At 43.0% G+C, this 23,499-nt stretch overlaps 1 protein-coding gene across 2 annotated transcripts in view; it reads right to left on the minus strand.

Annotated features, from left to right (window-relative positions):
* Positions 1 to 684: 684 nt before the first annotated feature.
* Positions 685 to 23,499, minus strand: part of slka (STE20-like kinase a) — a 28,555-nt gene continuing 5,740 nt past the window's right edge. Inside the window, exons 3-19 of one of the 2 annotated variants that reach the window (XM_038960571.1) lie at positions 20,453 to 20,501; positions 18,636 to 18,785; positions 17,817 to 17,889; positions 15,854 to 16,048; positions 15,428 to 15,509; positions 15,075 to 15,206; positions 13,888 to 14,961; positions 13,612 to 13,742; positions 13,065 to 13,188; positions 12,368 to 12,547; positions 10,612 to 10,704; positions 8,204 to 8,333; positions 6,014 to 6,138; positions 5,278 to 5,469; positions 5,076 to 5,201; positions 1,327 to 1,440; positions 685 to 1,047 (exon numbers count right to left, since the gene is read on the minus strand). In XM_038960571.1, coding sequence (XP_038816499.1) covers positions 901 to 1,047; positions 1,327 to 1,440; positions 5,076 to 5,201; positions 5,278 to 5,469; positions 6,014 to 6,138; positions 8,204 to 8,333; positions 10,612 to 10,704; positions 12,368 to 12,547; positions 13,065 to 13,188; positions 13,612 to 13,742; positions 13,888 to 14,961; positions 15,075 to 15,206; positions 15,428 to 15,509; positions 15,854 to 16,048; positions 17,817 to 17,889; positions 18,636 to 18,785; positions 20,453 to 20,501 — 3,117 coding nt within the window. In that variant the 3' untranslated portion in view covers positions 685 to 900. The remainder of the gene's footprint in view (positions 1,048 to 1,326; positions 1,441 to 5,075; positions 5,202 to 5,277; positions 5,470 to 6,013; positions 6,139 to 8,203; positions 8,334 to 10,611; positions 10,705 to 12,367; positions 12,548 to 13,064; positions 13,189 to 13,611; positions 13,743 to 13,887; positions 14,962 to 15,074; positions 15,207 to 15,427; positions 15,510 to 15,853; positions 16,049 to 17,816; positions 17,890 to 18,635; positions 18,786 to 20,452; positions 20,502 to 23,499) is intronic. The other variant, XM_038960573.1, reaches the window with a different exon arrangement.

Here is a 23,499-nt window from a genome sequence, read left to right on the forward strand (position 1 = left end):
TTAGAAATGTCCATGATTTTGAAAGAAAAGCAAATTTTCTGTCCTTTAAAATAACATCAAATTGATCAGAAATACAGTGTAGACATTGTTAATGTTGTAAATGACTATTGTAGCTGGAAACGGCAGATTCTTTATGGAATATCTACATAGGCGTACAGAGGCCCATTATCAGCAACCATCACTCCTGTGTTCCAATGGCAGGTTGTGTTAGCTAATCCAAGTTTATAATTTTAAAGGCTAATTGATCATTAGAAAACCCTTTTGCAATTATGTTAGCACAGCTGAAAACTGTTGTACTGATTAAAGAAGCAATAAAACTGGCCTTCTTTAGACTAGTTGACCATTTTGGCCATTTTGAACATGTAATCGAACCCACAAATGCTGATGCTGAAGATACTCAACTAGCCTAAAGAAGGCCAGTTTTATTTCTTCTTTAATCAGTACAACAGTTTTCAGCTGTGCTAACATTATTATCAATTACCCTTTTAAAATGATAAACTTGGATTAGCTAACACAATGTGCCATTGGAACACAGGAGTGATGGTTGCTGAAAATGGGCCTCTGTATGACTATGTAGATATTCCATTACAAAACAAATCTGCCGTTTCCAGCTACAGCAGTAATTTACAACATTCATGTCTACACTGTATTTCTGATCAATTTGATGTTATTTTAATGGATTTTTTTTGTTGCTTTTCTTTACAAAACAAGGACATTTCTAAGTGACCCCAAACTTTTGAACATTAGTATATGTGCATGCTTGTGTGAAGACATCACACTAGCTTAAGATCCACAATAGACCAACGCTAGTTTCCAGATAACAACAGGGCTGAGGTCCACCCCACCACCATGGGGACAGAGTCTATGAGCCCAGCCAGTATGTTCCTGTGCTGAGGAGGGCTATAAACCAGAGTTGTGCACACTAGGGATGGGGTAGAACTTGGACACTCGGCTCTGGGTTGTGGGGTTAAGGCATTCCGACTCCCCGCTCATCTTGAAAAAGACCTCCTGCTCCTGGAGCTTGCGTGTGAATTCCTCCTCCAAGGCCTACATGTGCCAGAAGAGGAAAGACAACAGACTCAAACATCCAAAACAACAGCTTACACTGAGGCTGACCGGCTATGTCCTGATTCTCCACACTGTGCACTTACAAACTCCCAGTCATGGAGTCAAAAGCAATGGATTGGTGTAATCAATGGCTAGAGGAAGTTTCCACCAGTGTTACATCCATGCAAGTGCATTTTGGGAGAATCTCAACACAGCATGAAACTTTAAAGGATGATAACATAAGAGGGTTGTAAACATGGATAGGTCTTTCTGTTTCACCTTCTTCCTGGGCCGTAGTTTCTCCCTCCACTCCTGCAGCTCCTGGCTGTGCTCTTCATCGAGCTCCTTCAGCTTCTGAGTCTCGTGTTCAATCAGGAGATGGCACTTCTCATTCTGAAACACACAACAGCAGGAACAGGGTGACCTACTGGAGCTACCTACATACATGATGGGGAATGGGGATGCCTAGTCAGTTAAAAAACAATGCATTCAACCGAAATGGGTCTTCCGCATTTAACCCAACCCTTCTGAATCAGAGAAGTGCAGGGAGCTGCCTTAAACAACGTCCACGTCATCGGCGCCCGGGGAGTAGTAGTTGTTGGGGGTTACCTGCCCTGCTCAAGGGGAGAACAGCAAATTTTTCCACCTTGCTAGCTCATGGATTCGAACCAGCGACCTTTCAGTTACAGACCCAACGCTCTTAACCGCTAGGCTACCATAAAAGGAATTGACCTATTATATCACAATTCGTGTTTTAAGGAAAGGACAATAGCAAAACATGCCAGAATGTCTATCAGCAGGCCTTCATCATTGGTGGAATTTAGGATTTGCCCCATTCTGAGCTGTGCTGTTCAGCAGCCATGGTGCTGAAACCGGCGATCAGCTATCCGTTTTACCTAGCGTTTGACCCATGGGTTTGACCGTGGTAGGTGTCCATGGTGCTAAAACATTGTTTGTGTGTGCGCCAGTGCATGACACTTTGGAGTTACCACAAGCTCCTTTATTTTACAGTGCATTCAGAAAGTATTGAGACCCCTTGACTTTTTCTACATTTTGTTACCTTACAGCTTTATTCTAAAACTGATTAAAGCGTCTTTTGATGCCGCCACCACCGTTCTTCACCGTAGGGATGGTGCCAGGTTTCCTCTAGATGTGGCGCTTGGCATTCAGGCCAAAGAGCTCAATCTTGGTTTCACCAGACCAGAGTCCTTTAGGTGCATTTTGGCAAACTTCAAGCGGAATGTCATGTGCCTTTTACTGAGGAGTGGCTTCCGTCTGGCCACTCCACCATAAAGGCCTGATTGGAGGAGTGCTGCAGAGATGGTTATCCTTCTGGAAGGTTCTCCCATCGCCACAGAGGAACCTTGACCAAAGCCCTTCTCCCCCGATTTCTCTCAGTTTGGTCGGGAGGATCATCAATGGAAACAAGATGCACCTGAGCTCAATTTTGAGTCTCATTGCAAAGGGTCTGAATACCTATGTAAATAAGGTATCCGTTTTTTTATTTGTAATAAATTTGCAAAGATTTATAAAACATATTTTCACTTTGTCATGATGGGGTATTGTGTGTAGATTGATGAGGAAAATGTTTTATTTAATAAATTTTAGTACAAGGCTGTATCGTATTTTTGGGGGGAAAAGTCAAGGGGTCTGAAAACTTTCCGAAAGCCCCATACCCTGGTCATTTCCCATACAGTTACAACACATCACCAAAAAAAACAGATTAGATGGGAATGGAAATTCGTACTAATGCTGTGAGCTGTGTTAGTGTCATAATATATATTTTCACCAATTTCTCTTCTGACTGAATAGTCCATGATACAAGAGCTGAGGCAACAGAGTGGATGGGCAAAGGTTGGTTTGATGCAGCCATTTGATGTATGCTCATGATGACAACCTCTCCCTCAACGTGATCAAGACAAAGGAGATGATTGTGGACTACAGGAAAAAGAGGACCGAGCACGCCCCCTTTCTCATTGACGGGGCTGCAGTGGAGCAGGTTGAGAGCTTGAAGTTCCTTTGTGTCCACATCACCAACGAACTAACATGGTCCAAGCACACCAAGACGGTCGTAAAGAGGGCACGGCAAAACCTATTCCCCCTCAGGAGACTGAAAAGATTTGGCATGGGTACTCAGATCCTCAAAAGGTTCTACAGCTGCACCATCGAGAGCATTCTGACTGCTTGCATCACTGCCTGGTACGGCAATTGCTCGGCCTCCGACCGCAAGGCACTACAGAGGGTAGTGCGAATGGCCCAGTACATCACTGGGGCCAAGCTTCCTACCATCCAGGACCTCTATATCAGGCGGTGTCAGAGGAAGCCCAGAGGAAGCACACACATTTCTTATAAAAACAAGAAGTGAAGCAGTCAGTCTTTCCTCAAATCAGCCAAGAGAAACTGGCATGCATGGTATTAATATCAGCCCTCTGATTACAATGAAGAGCAAGATGTGCCGCTCTGTTCTGGGCCAGCTGCAGCTTAACTAGGTCTTTCATTGCATGCCTTGACCATATGACTGGACAATAATCAGGATAAGATAAAACTAGAGCCTGCAGGACTTGCTTTGTGGAGTGTGGTGTCAAAAAGGCAGAACATCTCTTTATTACGGACAGAACTCTCCCCATCTTTACAACCATTGAATCTATATGTTGACCATGACAGTTTACAATCTAAAGGAACACCAAGTAATTTAGTCTCCTCAACTTGTTCAACAGCCACACCATTCATTACCAGATTCAGTTGAGTTCTAGAACTTAGGGGATTTGTACCGGTCCTAGTGGCTGGAGATTTTAATGCAGGGAAACTTAAATCCATTTTACCAAATTTCCACCAGCATGTTAAATGTACAACCAGAGGGAAAAAAACTCTAGACCACCTTTACTCCACACACAGAGACGCATACAAAGCTCTCCATCGCCCTCCATTTGGCAAATCTGACCATAATTCTATCCTCCTGATTCCTGCTTACAAGCAAAAATTAAAGCAGGAAGCACCAGTGACTTGGTCAATAAAAAAATATATAGTCAGATGAAGCAGATGCTAAGCTACATGAGTGTTTTTCTAGCACAGACTGGAATATGTTCCGGGATTCTTCCGATGGCATTGAGGAGTACCCCACATCAGTCACTGGCTTCATCAATAAGTGCATCGATGACGTCGTCCCCACAGTGACTGTACGTATATACCCCAACCAGAAGGCATGGATTACAGGCAACATCCGCACTGAGCTAAAGGGTAGAGCTGCTGCTTTCAAGGAGCTGGAAATTCCGCTATGCCCTCCGACGAACCAGACCGGCTCCGATGCTCGTCGGATGTGGCAGGGCTGGCAAACTATTACAGACTACAAAGGGAAGCACAGCCGAGAGCTGCCCAGTGACACAAGCCTACCAGACGAGCTAAATGACTTCTATGCTCGCTTCGTGGCAAGTATACATAGCTGTGACAATAACCAAAGAAAATTATCTAGGGAGGTAATGCCGTCTGCATCTGATTGTGAGGAATTCTAGGTCGAGTGAACAAATGGACTTGAGTTCCTGCACGTTACCACAATCACACCATGAGTAGTTAATCATGAAACATACACCTCCGCCTTTCTTCTTCCCGGAGAGTTCTTTATTCCTATCCTCAAAATGTATTGAAAACCCAGCTGGCTGTATGGATGGGGACAGTACATCCAGAGATAGCCATGATTCCATGAAACAGAGTATGTCTCTCTGGAAGGAGACCCTCGTCCTGAGCTCGTCAACTTTATTGTCCAGGGACAGAACATTAGCGAGTAATATACTCGGAAGCGGTGGAAGGTGTGTACGCCTCCTGAGTTGGACTAAAAGTCCCCACCGAATACCTCTTCGCCGGCGGCATCTTGGATTAGCCTCTGGGATAAGTTCAATCGCCTTGGAAGGTATGAACAAAGGATCCAATTCAGGAAAGTCGTGATACCTGGTCGAAATTCTGTTGAGTTTCCGTTTCACTGTATGTAATAATGCAAAGAACATTCTGGGCTAGGGGTAAGTGTGTGTGTGTACCTGAAGCTGCTGCAGCTCTCTGATGTTGGAGTCACACTGCAGCTGCAGGTCTCTCATCTGGTTCTCATGTTTCTGATGTTGATGGAGTCTCTCGTTCTTCTGCCTCTTCTCCTCCTGGGCTGCAAACTGGAACAAAAACACACACCTCAAATTAATCTGTTGAAAAAAAATCATAACTGTGTGTGTACACACTATAAAATACCTGTTTGATCTTCTCCCTTTCCTGCTCTGGGGTGCCAGGTGCAGAGGTGATGCGTAGGCTCTTCTTGAACATGGCCATGCGTGTCTTGGCATCACCCCGCTGGATCTTCGGCAGACGACCTCTCTCCTGGGCCTGTCTGTTCTTCATCTCCTCAATCAGACGCTGGTTGTAGCGCTGCATCTGCTCCATTTCCTACACGACACATTTCAATTATTAACCTTTATTTAACTAGGGAAGTCAGTTAAGAACAAATTCTTATATGCAATGGCGGCCTACCAAAAGGCAAAAAGCCTCCTGCGAGGATAAAAAATAAACCAATTGGACAAAATACACATCACGACAAGAGACACCACAACACTACATAAAGAGAGACCTAAGACAACACCACAGCATGGCAGCAACACCACATGACAACATGGCAGCAGCATAACATGGTAGCAGCACAAAACATGGTACAAACATTATTGGGCACAGACAACAGCAAGAGAGACAACAATACATCACGCAAAGCAGCCACACATGTCAGTAAGAGTGTCCATTCAATACTTTATCTGGATCCACAATAAAATGCATTCAAATGAGAGCTCTAACCTTTGAGCACACTTTCAAATCACCCATTAATGTCCAAATGTAATGCACCTCACAGTCTACCCTCAGTCCAGATTACCTGATGTAGATAATACCAATACTGGATTATACTTCACCAGAGCTGTTCAGTAGGTCCCAGAGCCCTTACCTTCTCGTGTCTCTTGAGCAGCTGGTGTCTCTGCATGAAGTACTGATCTTTGAGCTGCTGCTTGAGCAGCTGGTGCTTCTCCTGCAGGTGGCGCTCTTCCAGCTCCCACATGGCTGCCTCTCGAGCTGAGGGAGGAGACCAGAGACACGTCAGGCGGGATGGTAACGCAACACACACACAAGCAGCATTTCCGGTAAAGAGCACCATCTGGCAAGACAGGCTGGTCACAAATAAGTCATTCAGGAAATTGCATCACTGTGGTGGGAAGTTTTAACACTCCACTGAGAACTTCACCATTTACAATAGTATTATTTCACTATCAAATCCTTCATATAACAGAAGGCCTTCACCCATTGAGGTAGCCAAGGTGAAGTCATGTTAAATGATTGAGATCTCTCTCTTAGGCAGTCTCTCTCTTAGGCAGTCTCTTTACGGTAGTCTATGGTAAGTATATGTCTTTTTTCACAAAGGTGTTGTATGTGGCTAAGTTTGCTGTGTTCATAAGACTCTGTGGTACTGTAAATCTCTCCCTCACCTCTCATGAGCTGTTGTATCTGGTTAAGTTTGAAAAGCGCATTCAGAAAGTATTCATTCCCCATTCCCTTTTACATTTTGGATAAAATAATAATAATAATAATAAAAATAAATCTACCATAACGACAACGTGAAAACTGGGTTTAGAAATTTTTGCTAATTTAAAAAAAGAAAAAACAGAAATCCCTTTACATAACTATTCAGACCCTTTGCTATAAGACTCGAAACTGAGCTAAGGTGTATCCTGTTTTCATTGATCATCCTTGGGATGATTGGAGTCCACCTGTGGTAAATTCAGTTGATTGGACATGATTTGGAAAGGCACACACCTGTCTATATAAGGTCCCACAATTAACAGTGTCAGAGCAAAAACCAAGCCATGAGGTCGAAGGAATTGTCTGTAGAGCTCCGAGACAGGATAGTGTTGAGGCACAGATCTGGGGAAGGGTACCAAAACATTTCTGCAGCATTGAAAGACCCAAGAACACAGTGGCCTCCATCATTCTTAAATGGAAGAAGTTTGGAACCACCAAGGCTCTTCCTAGAGCTGGCCGCCAACCCAAACTGAGCAATCGGGTGAGAAGGGCCTTGGTCAGGGAGGTGACCAAGAACCCGATGGTCACTTTGACAGAGCTCCAGAGTTCCTCTGTGGAGATGGGAGAACCTTGTCCAGAAGGACAACCATCTCTGCAACACTCCACCAAATCAGGCCTTTATGGTAGACTGGCCAGATGAAAGACACTCCTCAGTAAAAAGCACACGACAGACCGCTTGGAGTTTGCCAAAAGGCACCTAAAGGACTCTCAAGACCATGAGAGACAAGATTCTCGGGTCAGATGAAACCAAGATTGAGCTCTTTGACCTGAATGCCAAGTGTCATGTCTGGAGGAAACCTGGCACCATCCCTACGATGAAGCATGGTGGTGGAAGCATCATGCTGTGGGGATGTTTTTCAGGATCGAGAGAAAGATGAACAGAGCAAATTAGAGAGATCCTTAATGAAAACCTGCTCCAGAGCGCTCAGGATCTCAGACTGGGGCAAAGGTTCACCTTCCAACAGGACAACGACCCTAAGCACACAGCCAAGACAACGTAGAAGTGGCTTTGGGGACAAGTCTCTGATTGTCCTTGAGTGGCCCAGCCAGAGCCCGGACTTGAACCCGATCGAACACCTCTTGAGAGACCGGAAAATAGCTGGGTAGCGACGCTCCCCATCCAACCTGACAGAGCTTGAGAGGATCTGCAGAGAACAATGGGAGAAACTCCCCAAATACAGGTGTGCCAAGCTTGTAGCGTCATACCAAAAAAGACTTGAGGTTGTAATTTCTGCCAAAGGTGCTTCAACAAAAGTACTGAGTCTGAATCCTTCTGTATATGCAAGTTTTTTTGTTTTGCAAACATTTCAAAAATTCTGTTTTTGCTTTGTCATTATGGGATAGTGTGTAGATTGATGAGGAAAAAAACAATTTAATCCATTTTAAAATAAGGCTGTAACGTAACATGTGGATGTGGAAAAATGAAAGAAGTCTGAATACTTTCCGAATGCACGGTATTATAGCTCTCTATGGTACTGTAAATCTCTCTCTCACGAGCTGTTGTATGTGGTTAAGTTTGCTGTATTATAGCTCTCTATGGTACTGTAAATCTCTTTCTCACCTCTCATAAGCTGTTGTTTGTGGTTGAGGCAGTCTCTCTCGATGGTGGCAATCTCATGTTTGTGCTGTTGGATGATCTTCTTCAGGGCTCCATCCAACTCCTGCTGCTGCTTCTGCAGAAACTCCTGCTCCTGAGGATGGAGAGAAGGGATAGAGAGGGTATGGGGGACAGAAAGGGAGTGAGCAGGGATAAGGGGAGTAAGTGGGGCAAGGTAAAGGTATCAGAAGGTGATAAGAGGACAATACGTGGGTATATGGTGGTTCATTGACAGAAGATGGAGGGATGAGACATGGGCATGGGGAGGAGGGATGCAGGAGATGGTGGGGTAAAAACAGACAAATGGTGGGAGTGAGGTATAGAAATTTGGGATGGGGATGGAACATTTAGAAAGGACAGGGGGTTAAGAGTTGACGACAGAGAGGGGAGAGAGAAGGAAAGAGGCAAACATGAGTGATTTTGTTTATTGTGCATCACACACCAGGGACAGCCAGGACAATGCAGACTACAATGAAGGAACTTTCATAAATACCATGCCAACCACTACTAGAGATCAACACAGTACAGTACTACACTCCAAAGAAGAAGCACATCATTGACTGCAGTCAGTGGGGCAAGGAGACAGTCAGAAGTCATGGGAATGATCCAACATTTGAGGAATGGATGGATGAAAGAGAGAAAAACATTTAACAACCCAGTCGAGATCCACAGTTTCCATGTATGACGACATCCAAATTGACATTCACAGAAAGAGTAAATTATACATAACATCATTACGGTAAAATAATATATCTGGTTATTGTTGCTAAGGGGTATGTTTACATGATTATTAAACATGAAACCAAAGTTACTGTCCTGGTCATTGTCTGAAGCCATCACAGAGGAAAAGCTTTCCAGTAGAAAATGAAGTTCAAAGACTCACTGGATATAATAGTAACATTCTCATTTCAGTTTGTGACAAAACAAGCAAGTATAGTGTAGAGAATCATTGTACCATCTAAACTGATGTGAAATATATTTTCCATAACCAAAAATATTGGATTTTGAGCTGTTTGAAGCTGGTGTACAAAACCGAAAGTAAGACGCAAAAACTCAACTTAAGAACCGGAAGCACAGAAATAACGCACATAGAACCGATCTACCGCTTCTTAGACAAGCTTTCAATGAGAATGACAGATCTGTAACTGACATTTCCATGTGAATTTGGTCGGGTCGCCCAGAGTTACCAATTATTAATTCTCTGATATTTCTCATCAGGCTACACTACTATAACATTTACAATATTATACATATTAATTTATTAGATTTTAATCCAAGAGCGTTAGCATAATCTAGAGTTACCATACAATACTCTCCATTGGATCACAACACAAAAAAAGGTTCAGCTCTGTTGCAGTCTCCCAAACAGAGTGTGATGTCACAGGTGGGGGCGTAACATACAGGACACATCTAGAGTAACAGTGCGTGGCAGAAGAGATATCAAACAGAAGGAGAAGTACCAGTGTAGCAACACAGTGACAACACTGCAATACATCGACACCACAATGCTCGCATGTGCAGTCTCAATCTCAATCAGGTTTACACTTTGACGAAGACATACACATGTGAGCAGGAGGCCGGTAGAGACGGAGAGGGGGTGACAACTTACATCCTGCATCTGAGCGTTGAAGAGAGCACATGAGGACAACTGAAAAGACTGTATCATAATCTGGGCCACACCCTGTGGAGGAGAGCACACAGCGCACTCATCCAGATCAGGGAGAGAGCATACGCACAACACAGCAGGCTGAGGAAAACACACACACAAAGACACACAAAGACCGACAGACACAGGCTGAGAAACACGCCCGCACACAAAGAGACACTCGCCTCGACACAGGCTGAGAAACACAAAGACAATCCAGTCAACACACAAAGTCACAGGAACAACCACACGCACACACCAGACACACTCTCCCGGAGTTTCTAAACCTTTTTCTGTTTTAGGGGTAGACTAAAGCAGGAGTGAGGCGCATGGCACAGTAGGAGGACGAAGGTAATTAAATTCGGGTTATTCATATGCATAAAGAATACAGGATGGGTTAGTGTCGTTGTTGTCCTATTCATGCGTGGTCAGATTAGTAGTTCCTACTGCATAAGCAACTCAGTCACACTTCTATTCCAGCGATCAATACAACACTGTGTTCAACTCCCATGCTACCTTTCTGATTGGCTCCTTTGATGGTCAGGTAAAGAACTGAACTAACCAACTCCTGAAAACAATCATTTTAAAAATAGAGGGAAAAGAAGAACAAGGGGGATGAGATCTTGTCCTCAACAACGCTCAGAGACATTTGAAGAGGGGTGTGTTTGTGGGGCAAGATTTGAGAAAGTGTGTTTGTGAGGGAGTGAGTGAGCAAGTGAACATTTACCTTTGCAGTCTGAATGAGAGATAGATCTTCCTTTAAGAGTTTCATGAGCTCTCTCCTCATGAATTTGGGTGACTGTTCAACTTCCTGTTTCACCTATAGTGTGGGAAAACTGGGAGTTGTAGTTTCCTGGACAGCTATGTACGGCAGCCATAATAACTTGGGAAAAGTCATGCAAGGACCTGATGAATTACTTTAGATATCCACAAACCCTGGTTTGATTGATAGTGTCTCCATGCTAGATCTCCAAGGGGTCGGTGTTCGATTTAATGAGGAAATGTTTTGCTTTGTTTGATTAGTAGAGTATCCAAAACCTTTAGCGCAAAGACATGTTTCCAGTGTTTGAGTGATTAGAGTTGATTAGTTTCTGTTGACAGATTTGACTTGATACCTGTATGATTAAATCAGCTTGCAGTGTTAAATAGAGCTTGTCTGGAATAATTCCCTAGTGTTACCTTCCCACCATGCAAGTCCTTTAGAGAGATTGAATCTTAAGTACAGAATGCTTCCACAGTGATCTCAAAAGAAGGTGCACACTACTAATCCAGTCTGTAATATATTTTTAGTTTTGACCACAGACAGCGAAGGCAGTTTTGTTGAGACATGGCACCGAAATAATTTCCAGAGGTTTCTCCTGACCACAGTTATTTTTTTGTCAAGACATTCTCTTGGGACAGCTTGGTATTTGAATGTGCATCAATCTTGGGATCACTGGTCAGTAAAGAAAACCCCCAATAGGAAAAGGCCTAAACTGCTACAATACTTCACAAGGCCATTGAAGTGTTTCATCAAAGATGTAATCCTATGAGCCTTGAACAAAATTAGTTCCCCAAAATCTGCAATCCCATCACCAATCCCATCACTCACACACACTCACACAAGCGACATGGTTACTTACACATAAATACAGTACAGTAAAATACATTTATGGACTAATATAACTTATAATACAATATAAATAGCCATATAATACAATATGAAATTTAACAATATATAAAACAACTATGCCAGAAAGAAATATGTATTCTAAAGTTTCATTCCAGGAGCCAGTGCAGATCCTGTATAGGTTCAAAGTAGTTGCTATGTTCAGTTGAGCAGCGAGAACGGTCAGTCTAATCAGGTGTGTAGGATTGCCATGCATGTATGAAATAACCACCATCACAGAGTTAGACAGGCTTGGCTATGAGAGTTGCCTGAGAACACTTCACCAACATGGCAGAATACTTAAAGGTTCCCAGATAGCTAATGGAGCTATAAGAGCAGCATAAATTAGAGACACAGTAAAGCTAAGCTACATTGCCTGTACTCTAGACAGAACAAAGAATGCATCATTTATAGAACTTGGAAAAAGAAGCCACATCATTTTCAGATCTATGGCATGAAATTTTAAAAAGCACATTGTATGCATGACTAGTACCAAGAAATAAGTCAACACCACTGTCCTTTTGGATAGAGCGTTGCATGCCAAAGTTGTTGAGCAGAGAATCACCCTGTTGCATCCCCAAAAATCATGAAAAAGGCATGATACGGGCTTATTACGGCTATAGACTATAATAAACAGTTTATAAACCACTTATAAACCCTTTATAAATTATACCCAAATGTAAGGAAGGTATCAACAGCAAAGCAAATGGGAGTTTATTTAGATATCAGCACACCAGCTCTGGTAAGTAAGCCCCAGTCCCCAACAGTCTCATGCACTTTCCATTCATGACAAGAGTTTGATGCATTGCACATGCGCAGACCCACGGCCCCTTACCTCCTTCTTGCGGTTCTTGAGCATGTTCTGGAACTTGGAGAGCTCCTTGTCCTGCTCGGCCTTGATGCGTTTTGCCTCGTCCCTCAGCCGGTTGGTATGGTCCTGCTCCAGCCGCTCGATGGTCTGCTTCTGTTTCTTCTCCAGATTCTCCATATCCTGGTCATACTGACGCTTCTTACCCTGAATGAACACACATGGGATTAGTAAGATCAGGCCTTCACAAAGACAAATGCCTATCCTTAGTGGAATGGCAAATGCTTCTTTTGATTATATTTATTATGGATCCCATAAGGCAGCAGCTACTCTTCCTGGGGTCCAGCAAAATGAAGGCACTTATACAATTTTTAAAACATTACAATACATTCACAACAGATTCCGAGAAGCAAGTTTTCTTATTGTATTGCTTTTACCAGAAAAACCCTTTCACATCAGTGAAAGGACTCGGAGGGATGTATATTATTAAAGTATTCGAACATGTCCCAAAGGAATAACAGTTACTCATTCTGTTATTAATTTCTATCTAAATATGTGGGCAGGATAAAAACCAAATAGATTTCTGTACAGCACTTTGAGATATCAGCTGATGTAAGAAGGGCTATATAAATACATTTGATATGAATCATCTGGTTTCCAAGGGGACATCCTTAGACAACAACAACGGCATACACAGATAGATGCACCAGAATGGGTGACTTACAGTCATCTCCTGCTCAAAGCGGCGGTAGATCTGTTCTCTCTGCTGCTGCAGCTTGTCGCTGAGCGCCTGCTGGGCTCTATGCTCCTCCTTCTGCAGCAGACGCAGCTCTCTCAGCTCCTGGCGCCTGACAGCACACAACAACAACACTTCACATTTGGACTCAACAGATTTCCACCTTCAACAAATGAATAATAACGTATTATATTTCACTCCCGGGAGGGGCACGGAATCTGTCAATAGGTGAGTAAGGTGACCGATTAATTTCCTGATTTGACTCGAAATGGAGTCAAAATGGAATGAACCCAGCTCTCAACTCAAGACACCAACAGAGGAACAACAGACGACATTTGAGATGGAGTATTTTTTCCACTGCTTTTTAAAACATACATAGGCCAAAATAGACCATAAAAGTCTACCCATCATCATTGTTCATCAATCTTGGAGTTGTAAAAGCCAGGGAACTGAGCAATGAATGACAACTATTTATGGCAGGGCTCCAAAATGGGTCACATGCCATATTTAGTCACGGCAGAGAGGAGAGACCTACCTCAGGAATCTCATCTCCTCGTTCTTGGTGTCGTTATCGGTGACTATCTTTGACGTGGTCACACTGACCTCCACTCCGTCTACCATGAACTTACGGGTCTTCTTCAGAGTCTTCTTCTGCCGTCTCGTGTCCTGTGGAGAAAAGGAGTTTGTTTTACGTAATGTCTGAATTGAAGTGCATATGTTGGCCCCTTAAATAGGATGTTCACTTGAATGACACTCTGTACATCCTGTATATGGGACACATTTGTAATCATTGGTCCTTCTGCCTTGTTACCTGTAAGGACACAGATCCCGCCTCAGCCTTTTTGGACAGGAAACTGGAGATGGACAGGTTGAGGTCCATGCTGTTGCTATCGGCTGCAGAGCTGCTCCCAGAGTCAGAATCCTTCTCCACATCCGGCTTCAACTTAACAGGAGTGCTTTCCTGGTCGGTCTTTGACTCCGAAACAGCATCCTGGGATGGAGCTTCCTCAGCTGGTGGCTTCTCCTCCCTCTCGTCTGTTGTCCCCTCCTCAAGAATCACCACCGGTATTACATTATTGTCTCTTTGGGCTTCTGTGTCTGCAGAGACCTCTGTGGAGCCCTCAGCTGTGTCTACCTCTGCGTCTGTGTTGATGTCCGATTCTGTGTTGTCTGCGTCTGTGTCTTCATTCAAGTCGGTGTCTGTGTTTATGTCTGTGACCCCATCAGCCTCTGGTTTAACCTCCTCTGTCATCTCCTCAATGAGCGTCTCCTTCTCAGTCTCCTCTGGTTTAGCATTGACCTCTGTCGATACGGCGCCAGGCTCCTCTAAAGCACTCCTAGGCTGGTCACCTGGATCTGTGAATTTGGTGGGAGGCTGGAGAATCACCTCTGGCTCCTCTTTGATTGGTTCCTTCTCCACCTCCTCCTCTGTCTTCTTCTCCTCTACTTCTACTCTTTCCTTCATGAATACTTGTGGAGGTCCATCCTCTACTTTCTCCTCTTCCCCTGTCTCCTCACTCACAATCACACTCTCCTGCGTGTCTGATGGTGCTTCTGGCACAATGGTGATCTGACGGTCAGGAATGTCTTCAGGCTTTCCAGCAGGGCTTTCCTCTGGTTTGGGCTCCATGGGCTTCACCTGTCCATTGACTAAGTCCTCATTACTGGCATCAGACACCTCGTTCAGTTTCTCACCCTCTGCCCTGTCGCCCACGCTGGTCCCAAGGCCCTCGTCAGACAGCTTATCACTGGCCTTGTCCTCTGCAGTCTCAGGCTCTGTCTTCTCTGTGACTGAGTCCAGTGTAGAGGTGGTCTCGGAGAGCTTCTCATCCTCAGAGCTGGCCATGCTGGTGTCTGATGGCGCTCGCTTATGTCCGGGCACCACCTTCACAGAAACAACACATGGTCAATCAACGCTGTGAGACTTTTTGACCTTTTATGACATTGTATGACACTATTCCATAACAGATGATGAAAACATTGCGCTATACTACATACCAGAGTTGCATCCGTCTCTTCTTCTTCATCTTCCTCTTTGCCTTCTTCTATCTCCTCTAAGACATCAGCATTGGCCTCAGCAATCAGTTCTCTCAGCGGTTTGTTGTCAACTACACTGCTAACAAAGGGATGCTGTATGGAGTGGTGGGGAAAAACTATACAATCAATACAAGGTAGTAAATTATCCCACAATATGTAGTCAATACAGGAGCATACGTGTGACATCAGCACATCATTTAAATTAGGTGTTAGGGTGGGGTATTCCAGATGTTTGTTCTTCGCATGTAGAGGGGAAGAAGGCTTGGAAACAATTTTTTTCATATGCAGGTTATCGGACATGCCGAGTCGTTCACCTGCAAGAGCTGGGCTGTGCACCACCTACGGTCCACATTCTTATCCAGTGCCTTCCTCAGAAAGTCATTGAACTCTGGTGACCTGCCAAACAGAGATGGAAACATATTTAAGACTACTTTTTATTTTACCTTTATTTAACTAGGCAAGTCAGTGAAGAACAAATTCTTATTTTCAATGACGGCCTAGGAACAGTGGGTTAACTGCCTTGTTCAGGGGCAGAACAACAGATTTTTTTTACCTTGTCAGCTCGGGGATTCGATCTTGCAACCTTTCGGTTCCTAGTCCAACGCTCTAACCACTAGGCTACCTGCCGCCCCATACAATTCACTATCTTTCATCACCTGGTCTACGGTCTGTTTTTACGACACTAGTCCTGACTCATTCCATCACCGCTCCCACTCTATAAAATTATTCTACACTCTCACCAGCGTGAAGGCTGCATGAGTGTGGGCGGATCGGCCTTGGCTATTCTCAGCAGGACTCTCATGGGGTTCATCTCGTGGTTAGGAGGTTCTATCTGTGCCAGCTCAATCAGGGTGACCCCCAGGGACCAGATGTCAGCCTTGTAGTCGTACGGACGGTCCTTAGACGTCTCACACATCACCACCTCTGGAGCCATCCTGGAGAACCAGAGGAAAGAGAGGTTGTTTTAGTATGTGTACGTGTGTGTCAGGGTTTAAGTTAGCCGGTAATAGGCGGCTTTTGGACATTATTTTTTTTTTTTAAAAAGAGGATGAGTTTATTTTTCTTACTGGCTCCGGCCAGTTGTCCGGGAAAAGAAGAAACCAATTCCCAGTTGCGAAATCATACTTTTTTAGCCTATTCATTGATGGAAATACCAGTCGATGTAAATACAGTGCCTTTGGAAAATATTCAGACCCCTTAACTTTTTACACATTTTGTTAGGCCCCCCTGATCAATCTACATACAATAAATACCCCATAATGACAAAGGAAAAACAGAATTTTTTGCTGCTACTACAGCAGCTCAAACAGCAAATGCATAGGCAACGGAAGGCAGGCTCCATCAGCGTGTCACACCCCACTTTGCAATGAGCTGGAGGCAGTATGCATTTTAAAAACATACTTAATTGTTTGAAACCTGAATGTTTTACTACACATTATGAGGCATGTCTTACTTTGATTCAAAGTAACCTAGCCAAAATCAGACCATATCCGTGGAGGCAATTCTTTTATATAAACTTTCTTTCATTATCCAGTAGCCAAACGCAAAATCCTACTCATACAGTATTTACAACCCATGCTAGTTGTTGCTTATTAGATCTCCCCTCTCTGAATTTTGAATGGATATTTTCCATCTCTGTCACATGACGCCGCTCGCATGTGCAGTGCACTTTCCCAATAACTGCATTATGGAATGAACATTCACCCGTAGCCTACTGACTTGTGCACATTGCTAAGCTTATAATGTGAAGAAATAATAGTTAATCACCATTTTAAGCTGAATGTTCTGATCTGTGGCATCAGACTCATTGCTTTTGAACGTTATGTTACATTTTTTTTATGTAGCTTAGGTCTACTGGTTGTTGTCACACGACTGTCCCAGGGTCTGTTTGGAATAGGCCATTTCTTTCTCGACAACCTGACCAATAGATTCGGTAAACTTTCCTACAATGGGGGATAGTAGATTGACATAGGCTAGTGATTTTGCTGTTTGTTACTCATCTTGTTGGCTAATGTAAATGTGGACAGTTATTCTAACACCTTCAAAGTGCGCATCAGAATGATGTAAAGACCGCATATCGTTGCATTCTCGACTTGCATGTTCTGTTAATATAAATGACCATAATCTAAATTTGATTTATGTCATCCTGAGCACCGTGGGTGGACACCCTAATCAGGTTACGCACCCAATGCATACATGTCCGGTAAATTAATCAAATGTCCAGTAAATTAAAATGCTGATGGTCAAATGTCCGGCACCACATTTTCCTAACGGAAACCCTCTGTGTGTGTGTGTGTGTGTTGTGAGTGAGTGCCCACATGTACCATTATTTGTGTGTGTGTGTGTGTGTGTGTGTGTGTGTGTGTGTGTGTGTGTGTGTGTGTGTGTGTGTGTGTGTGTGTGTGTGTGTGTGTGTGTGTGTGTGTGTAGGTGAAAGCTGGTGTGCATTTGTGTACACTGGGTGTGTGTTCTGGTGTTAGTTTCAAATAACGTACTATTTGGAACATGAGTCAGTGCTTTGGACATTCTGAAAGAGCTTTTTCATTCACCCCTACAGTAATATACTGATAATTAGCTTGACATCATCGCTGCAAAACAAATGGTTGCCCCGTGGCAATGAAACACCCATCATACAAGTTATGTTCAGTTAAAATCAGAAGCTCTAAAAATGGATACGTAAAGAATCAGAACAGCATGACTCACCAATATGGAGTGCCAATGAAAGAATCTCTTCTCTGCAGCATCATGGTATTCTTAGCAGACACGCCAAAGTCAGCTGAAAACAGACATTGATTCAGAATTTAGTAGTTGGGCAGTTGGGTGGAGATGGAGAATGACAGAGCATTTCATTGTTTTTATAAGAAAAGGTTAATATAGGTTAATATACATCCACATTATATGAATAATAAAGTATTACGTCTACTGTCATTGCTACACTACCTTGTGATTATTTCAGAATGTTACTGTGCGTCTCAACGCAGTCTTCGAGTACATCTGAGAGGTAAAATTAAGCGTTGTGTAGCTAGCGACTGCCTGCTAATTAAGGCTACGCCTAGCCCCATCACGACCCTCTGTATGCCTACATCATATGAATCATCATGGAAACTGTAGCTATGGACGCTACCACTTAACTCAACTGCAATCATTTACATATCCAAGGCTTCATTTGCATATATTTGCAGCCTGCATGTTGCCAATAATGATGATGAATCGCCCACATTACAAGTGGTGCATTAGGTTACTATATTCATGAAACCTGTATTTTTAACAATACATATCAGGCCAGTGTCCAGTCCACTACATTCTCTCCTGGGCTGGATGCAAAGGCACTCAAAGGGGTAGTAATACTACACTTTCGTAAGCCTAAAGCCTGTTAGGAGTGTCACATTTGAACAATATATTTTCAGGATACCAGTTAAACCTATTCTCAAGTCAACAGAGGACAGCCTACTACTCATGAAATACAGTAGGAGATATTCTTAGACAAAGAGCCAATAGAAGTCCAGCGAGGCAAGGCCTTACCCAATTTGATGTCTCCCTCCTGTGAGAAAAGGATGTTCCCAGCCTTCAGGTCTCTGTGGATGACCTTGATCTCATGAAGGTAGGCCAGGGCCTCCAACGTCTGCCTACACACCACCCGGATCTGGGGCTCTGTCAGAGGCCTCTCAAGCTCTGCAGAGGCAAAGACGGAAGCATCCACATGAATTTAGTGTACCACAAATCTCTATCCACTGGAACTTTGTGTCGTATGTTGACATTTCATGAAGGTTTTACCAATGCTTTATGTACTGTATCCTTCATAGTACATGGTGAACACACACTAAACATAACAATTTGGAGACATGTGGCTGTAACCCTTAGCAACTGCAAAAGAACACTGTTCCATGCCCTTCTTCCCACAGCCAGCAGTCATGACTGGACCAACAGCATGGTAGAGTGAGTCACACCCCTGGACCACTCCTGATCCAACAGAAGAGGTTCAACCATGACATCTCCTCTCTGTTTAAAGAGTGACTGCTTTTAAAAAGCAACGAATCCCTTTGAAAAACAGCCTGTGGCATCGATATGAGTCAGAAACAGTTATTCCAGTGTCAAAATTGACTACAAAGTGTAAATAGGATAATTTAGGTGATAATGTCAGTCTAATCTAAAACGGAGTTTGGACCATCCGTGCGTCACAACGGGTAAATGATTTGATGATGTCCATTTGCCCACTAACATGGGGTGAAGAGCCGCGGTGATTGCGCTCTATCCAATAGCATAGACGATGAGACATACCTGCCCAGCAGCCCGGCATTATCTACATGTCGCACATTTTTTACTTGCGAAATCCTGCAACAAACACCTTAAAATGTCAAATTGCGCAACTCAAACATTCTCAGCAAAAACATAAAAATGAATTACAGATGTCTTGTTTTATCTTAGATTCATTGTTGGGATTTTGAAGAAGTGAAATAGGCTTTCATGTCTACCATGTCTCACGGGGGACAAACATCATCAACCAAACACGGAATCGGTCAGGAAACACACCTACAAACTGAAACCATGTGTTTGATGTATTTGATCCACTTATTCAGCTCCAGTCATTAGAACGAGACCGTTCTCCCCAATTAAGGTGCCACCAACCTCCTGTGACTTACATGCTTAGAGTGAAGAATGGTAGCAGCCTATGTCAACTCATTACACAAAACAGGCTATTTGTGCTATCATTATCAGCCTGTGTGAATTGTGATCTACTCGCTATAAACTGTGGTACAATAGAATGACATGGTGCTGTTACATAATGGAGGACAACTCAAAGCCTCAGATTAATTTAATATCTTACATATCACAGTGTAAAGACTGACACCCAGTCACATCTGCAGGCTTAATTTTGTGGCTTCGTGATTAAGAGCATTGGGCCAGTAACCAAAAGGCCGCTGGTTTGAATCCTTGAGCCGACTAGGTCAAAAATCTGTCAATGTGCCCTTGAGCAAGGCACTTAAAGCTAATTGTAAGTCGCTCTGGACTTAGCGTCTGCTAAATGACTAAAATATAAAATCAGCAAGTCCCAATACAACTCTAAACCAATGGTGGGAGGTTCCTTAAAAATTCCAAATAACACAAAGGAAAGTACTGAGGCATTAAAACTGCACTAACCACTCCTAGAAATGGGAACTATGATAATTATACACTTTCACCACTCCCAACTGAGTGGAGGGAACATATTCTACACTGGCTGAAATGTATTGAAATAGAAAAAAACATTTGTGATGATCTGACTTTCTTTGAGGACAGAGTGACATTTTCCATGTATTCCTTTTTTCACTTTGTATATCTTTTTGAAAATCCATACTCACCCAACATGACTGCATCGACAGCACCTCCCGCACAGAACTCAATCAGAATCTGAGGAGAGAGAAATTACATACACAGTTACTATACACTGTACCAATGTGTCCCCCCAATGTTATGTGCGTTTCAGGGTAACACTCAACGCAGGAGACATCAACGTTTTAATGGAGGGAGACTTGAGGTCAAATCCTTTGGAGCTGGATGAAAACAGAGCTTCACAAAGGGCGTTTGGGAGACACTTTGATTCAAGCTACGCTGTTGCATGCACAAACGTGTCATTTAATTTAATAAGATGAGTGTGTTTCACAGTGGATATATTCACAAATTATATTATGTCAATAGTGAGCTTAATTCACATGTAAAAAAGGGACAACTCAATTACAGATATCCTTCACAGCAGATATTCTCTTAACAACCTTGTGAAAGCTCTTCAAATTCTCAGGAAAAGTTTGTGGTGCAATGCTAACCAGTGCAATAACTCTTATCAAGAGTGTTTCATCATAAAACTGAAGAGACTTCATGAAGGGGACCTCCTCATTTTTTTGTAAGAGATCCAGTTTGGCATACATGTTTGACAGATGTTAATCTGGCAAAACATCTGCAGCAGAAACTACATCAAGTTTTTACATCAGCTCTTTTTCAAAAAAAGTGTGGCGTCCTCAGACAGAAACTTCACTGCAAGCAATTCAAATCTGACCACACTATTTGTATTACAGGAAGATGCGAGAAAAACAAATGCCTACTCTATTGAGCTCTGCTCCAGTGTTGTTCCTAAGAGGAAGAGTCATTGTAGCAGCCCTTGCCTCAGATACAATGGTCCACACACACAGCAGATGAAGGCCAGACAGGGGAATGACAGGTCTACTCTCCCATCTGCTGTCGACATCAGGATTCGATTTGAGAGCACTAGTTAGCTCCAAAAGTGGTTATAGCTTTGACTGCGTGCTGACAGTAAATTCAGAGCCTTTCAGTGACTAGCTAACAGTTTGAGATCATTGTGAGGGGATTTCGCCAGTGGTTGAATGGGGAATTGGGCTTCCCGGGAAAATGTTGTCCAAGGTTGCAACAGTAACCAAGGGGGTGGGGCTTAGCAAATTGAAGGAATAGAACTTCAATCCTGTGTTGTGTTCAGTTGGCACACCATGGGAAAAAATGCTTTGAGGAGGTACTACAGGAACTTGTCCAATAAGAACACTCATTTTCATTTTACGTTTAAAAGAGTTTTTGTCTGTTTGCTCCTGCTGAACACACAACTGAGTCCTACTGAACGCAACCCTTATTTCTCTGTTGAAATGAACATCCCCAACATGGCTAAACATCACTATCGTGTGCATTGCGATTATTCAAAGACATCGTATCGAGCTGATCTAATGCAATTCTTGACTTGCACAGGTCTGATAAGCGCACTGAGCCACTGGTAAAGTTCTGTCTGGTTAATCAGATGATGTCATGAACTAATGCACTTTTGGAGATGTGAAAACTGACCAGCCTCTGTGATAAAAGCTATTGTGAACTACACTATCACCTGATCTATGGGAGCATAGCCAGGACGTGTCAAACAGCAGCTTGAGGTATCGGATGCAACACAAATCAATCAAAACCCTCACTGGGCAACGCCCATTCAGTGAGTTAAACAAAGAGGATGGAAAGACTGGTGATCCATTATGTAATGATACACATCAATGGAGGGCTAAACGTTTTACAATAATGAACCATTTTGAAACGGTTTACTAATGTTATCATGAATTAAATATGATACAATTATCCTTAAAGCAGCAAAAATCTCCATTATTGATTACTATGCCTTAACAGTGTCATAAGACATCAGCCGCTAGCTACCATTTTACTGGCAGTGCCTTATGTATATTTCACAACATTCACCTACTGTTGCATGGGGTTTGGTATGAATGAGTCCTTTTTTTGGCTGAATGGAATGTTCACACACATTAACTAAACGCCTGACATGTTTTAAAGGCATAAGTTACACGTTAATCTCTCTCAGGACTCAACCAGTGGCACACACTACATGGTTTGATGTCTCTAAATTATTCATTAGCACTTTCTCAAGCCCAGAGTAGCAGTCCATTATCTTCCCATGGCTGCAGCCCCACAGCGGGGGATCACATGATACCACCTGGACATAATTGCGCTGTTGTTCTCTCCAAACACACCAACAGTGTGACAGGATCCTCTGACAGCGTTCACACAGCAGTTGATGGTGATTAGTGCTTTTGAGGTTGGTTCATTTATGAAAAAATAATCACGGTTTTTGATTCAGTTTTGATTATTTTCAAAAATGTAAATGCATTATGAAATAAAGACAATGATTATTTCAGGTCAGGTCCACATTGAGTAGACATCAACACAGAAATTACTATGAAATAATAAGATATTTATGTTGAGTATATTACTTGAGTACTTTATTTGAGTACTTAGTCATAATTTAATCTCTGCTCAGGCAGTAGCAGCCAGCAAGTCAGACCACCTAACGTTATCTCTGTGCTCCCCATACTGTACTGTCTTTAGTCATTCTATTTAGCTACACTAGCCTGCCTAAGTATGCTGCAGAGCTGTCTGACTAAATCATTTTACTAGTTCTTCAACTAGAAAAGGTACTTTCACAAACTGTCTCTATCCCTCTCGCCGTTGTGTACATTCCTCTCTCATGCGTTCTGTGTGTATCTAACCTTGCGTAGCAGGCGTAAAAGTGTATCCGAAAGAATCAGCGCAGTGGATTATGGTCATTGCAGTTAATTACCACGTTTCTGCTCTGAACTAGGTTAAATATTTCCTTAGTGAAAACTACAACTCCCTTCAACCCAGTGTCCCATAGTTCTTGACTTCTCTTGTGAATTATCTGATTTCTCTCTAGAGAAACGGCACAATGGGCTCACACAGAAATACAAACTAAACAGGATTCAAGTAATTGAACCAAAAATAATCGAAAAAATGTATAAAAACAAAATGGTCGCTCAGCACTATGTGAAGTCTGGGGCTTGAGAGAGAATAAGGGGCGACATTGATAAGAGAATGTGAGGTGACTTTATTTAAA

This window comes from Salvelinus namaycush, chromosome 22 (genome assembly GCF_016432855.1).
Source record: "Salvelinus namaycush isolate Seneca chromosome 22, SaNama_1.0, whole genome shotgun sequence".
Classification (NCBI taxonomy): Eukaryota; Metazoa; Chordata; class Actinopteri; order Salmoniformes; family Salmonidae; genus Salvelinus; species Salvelinus namaycush.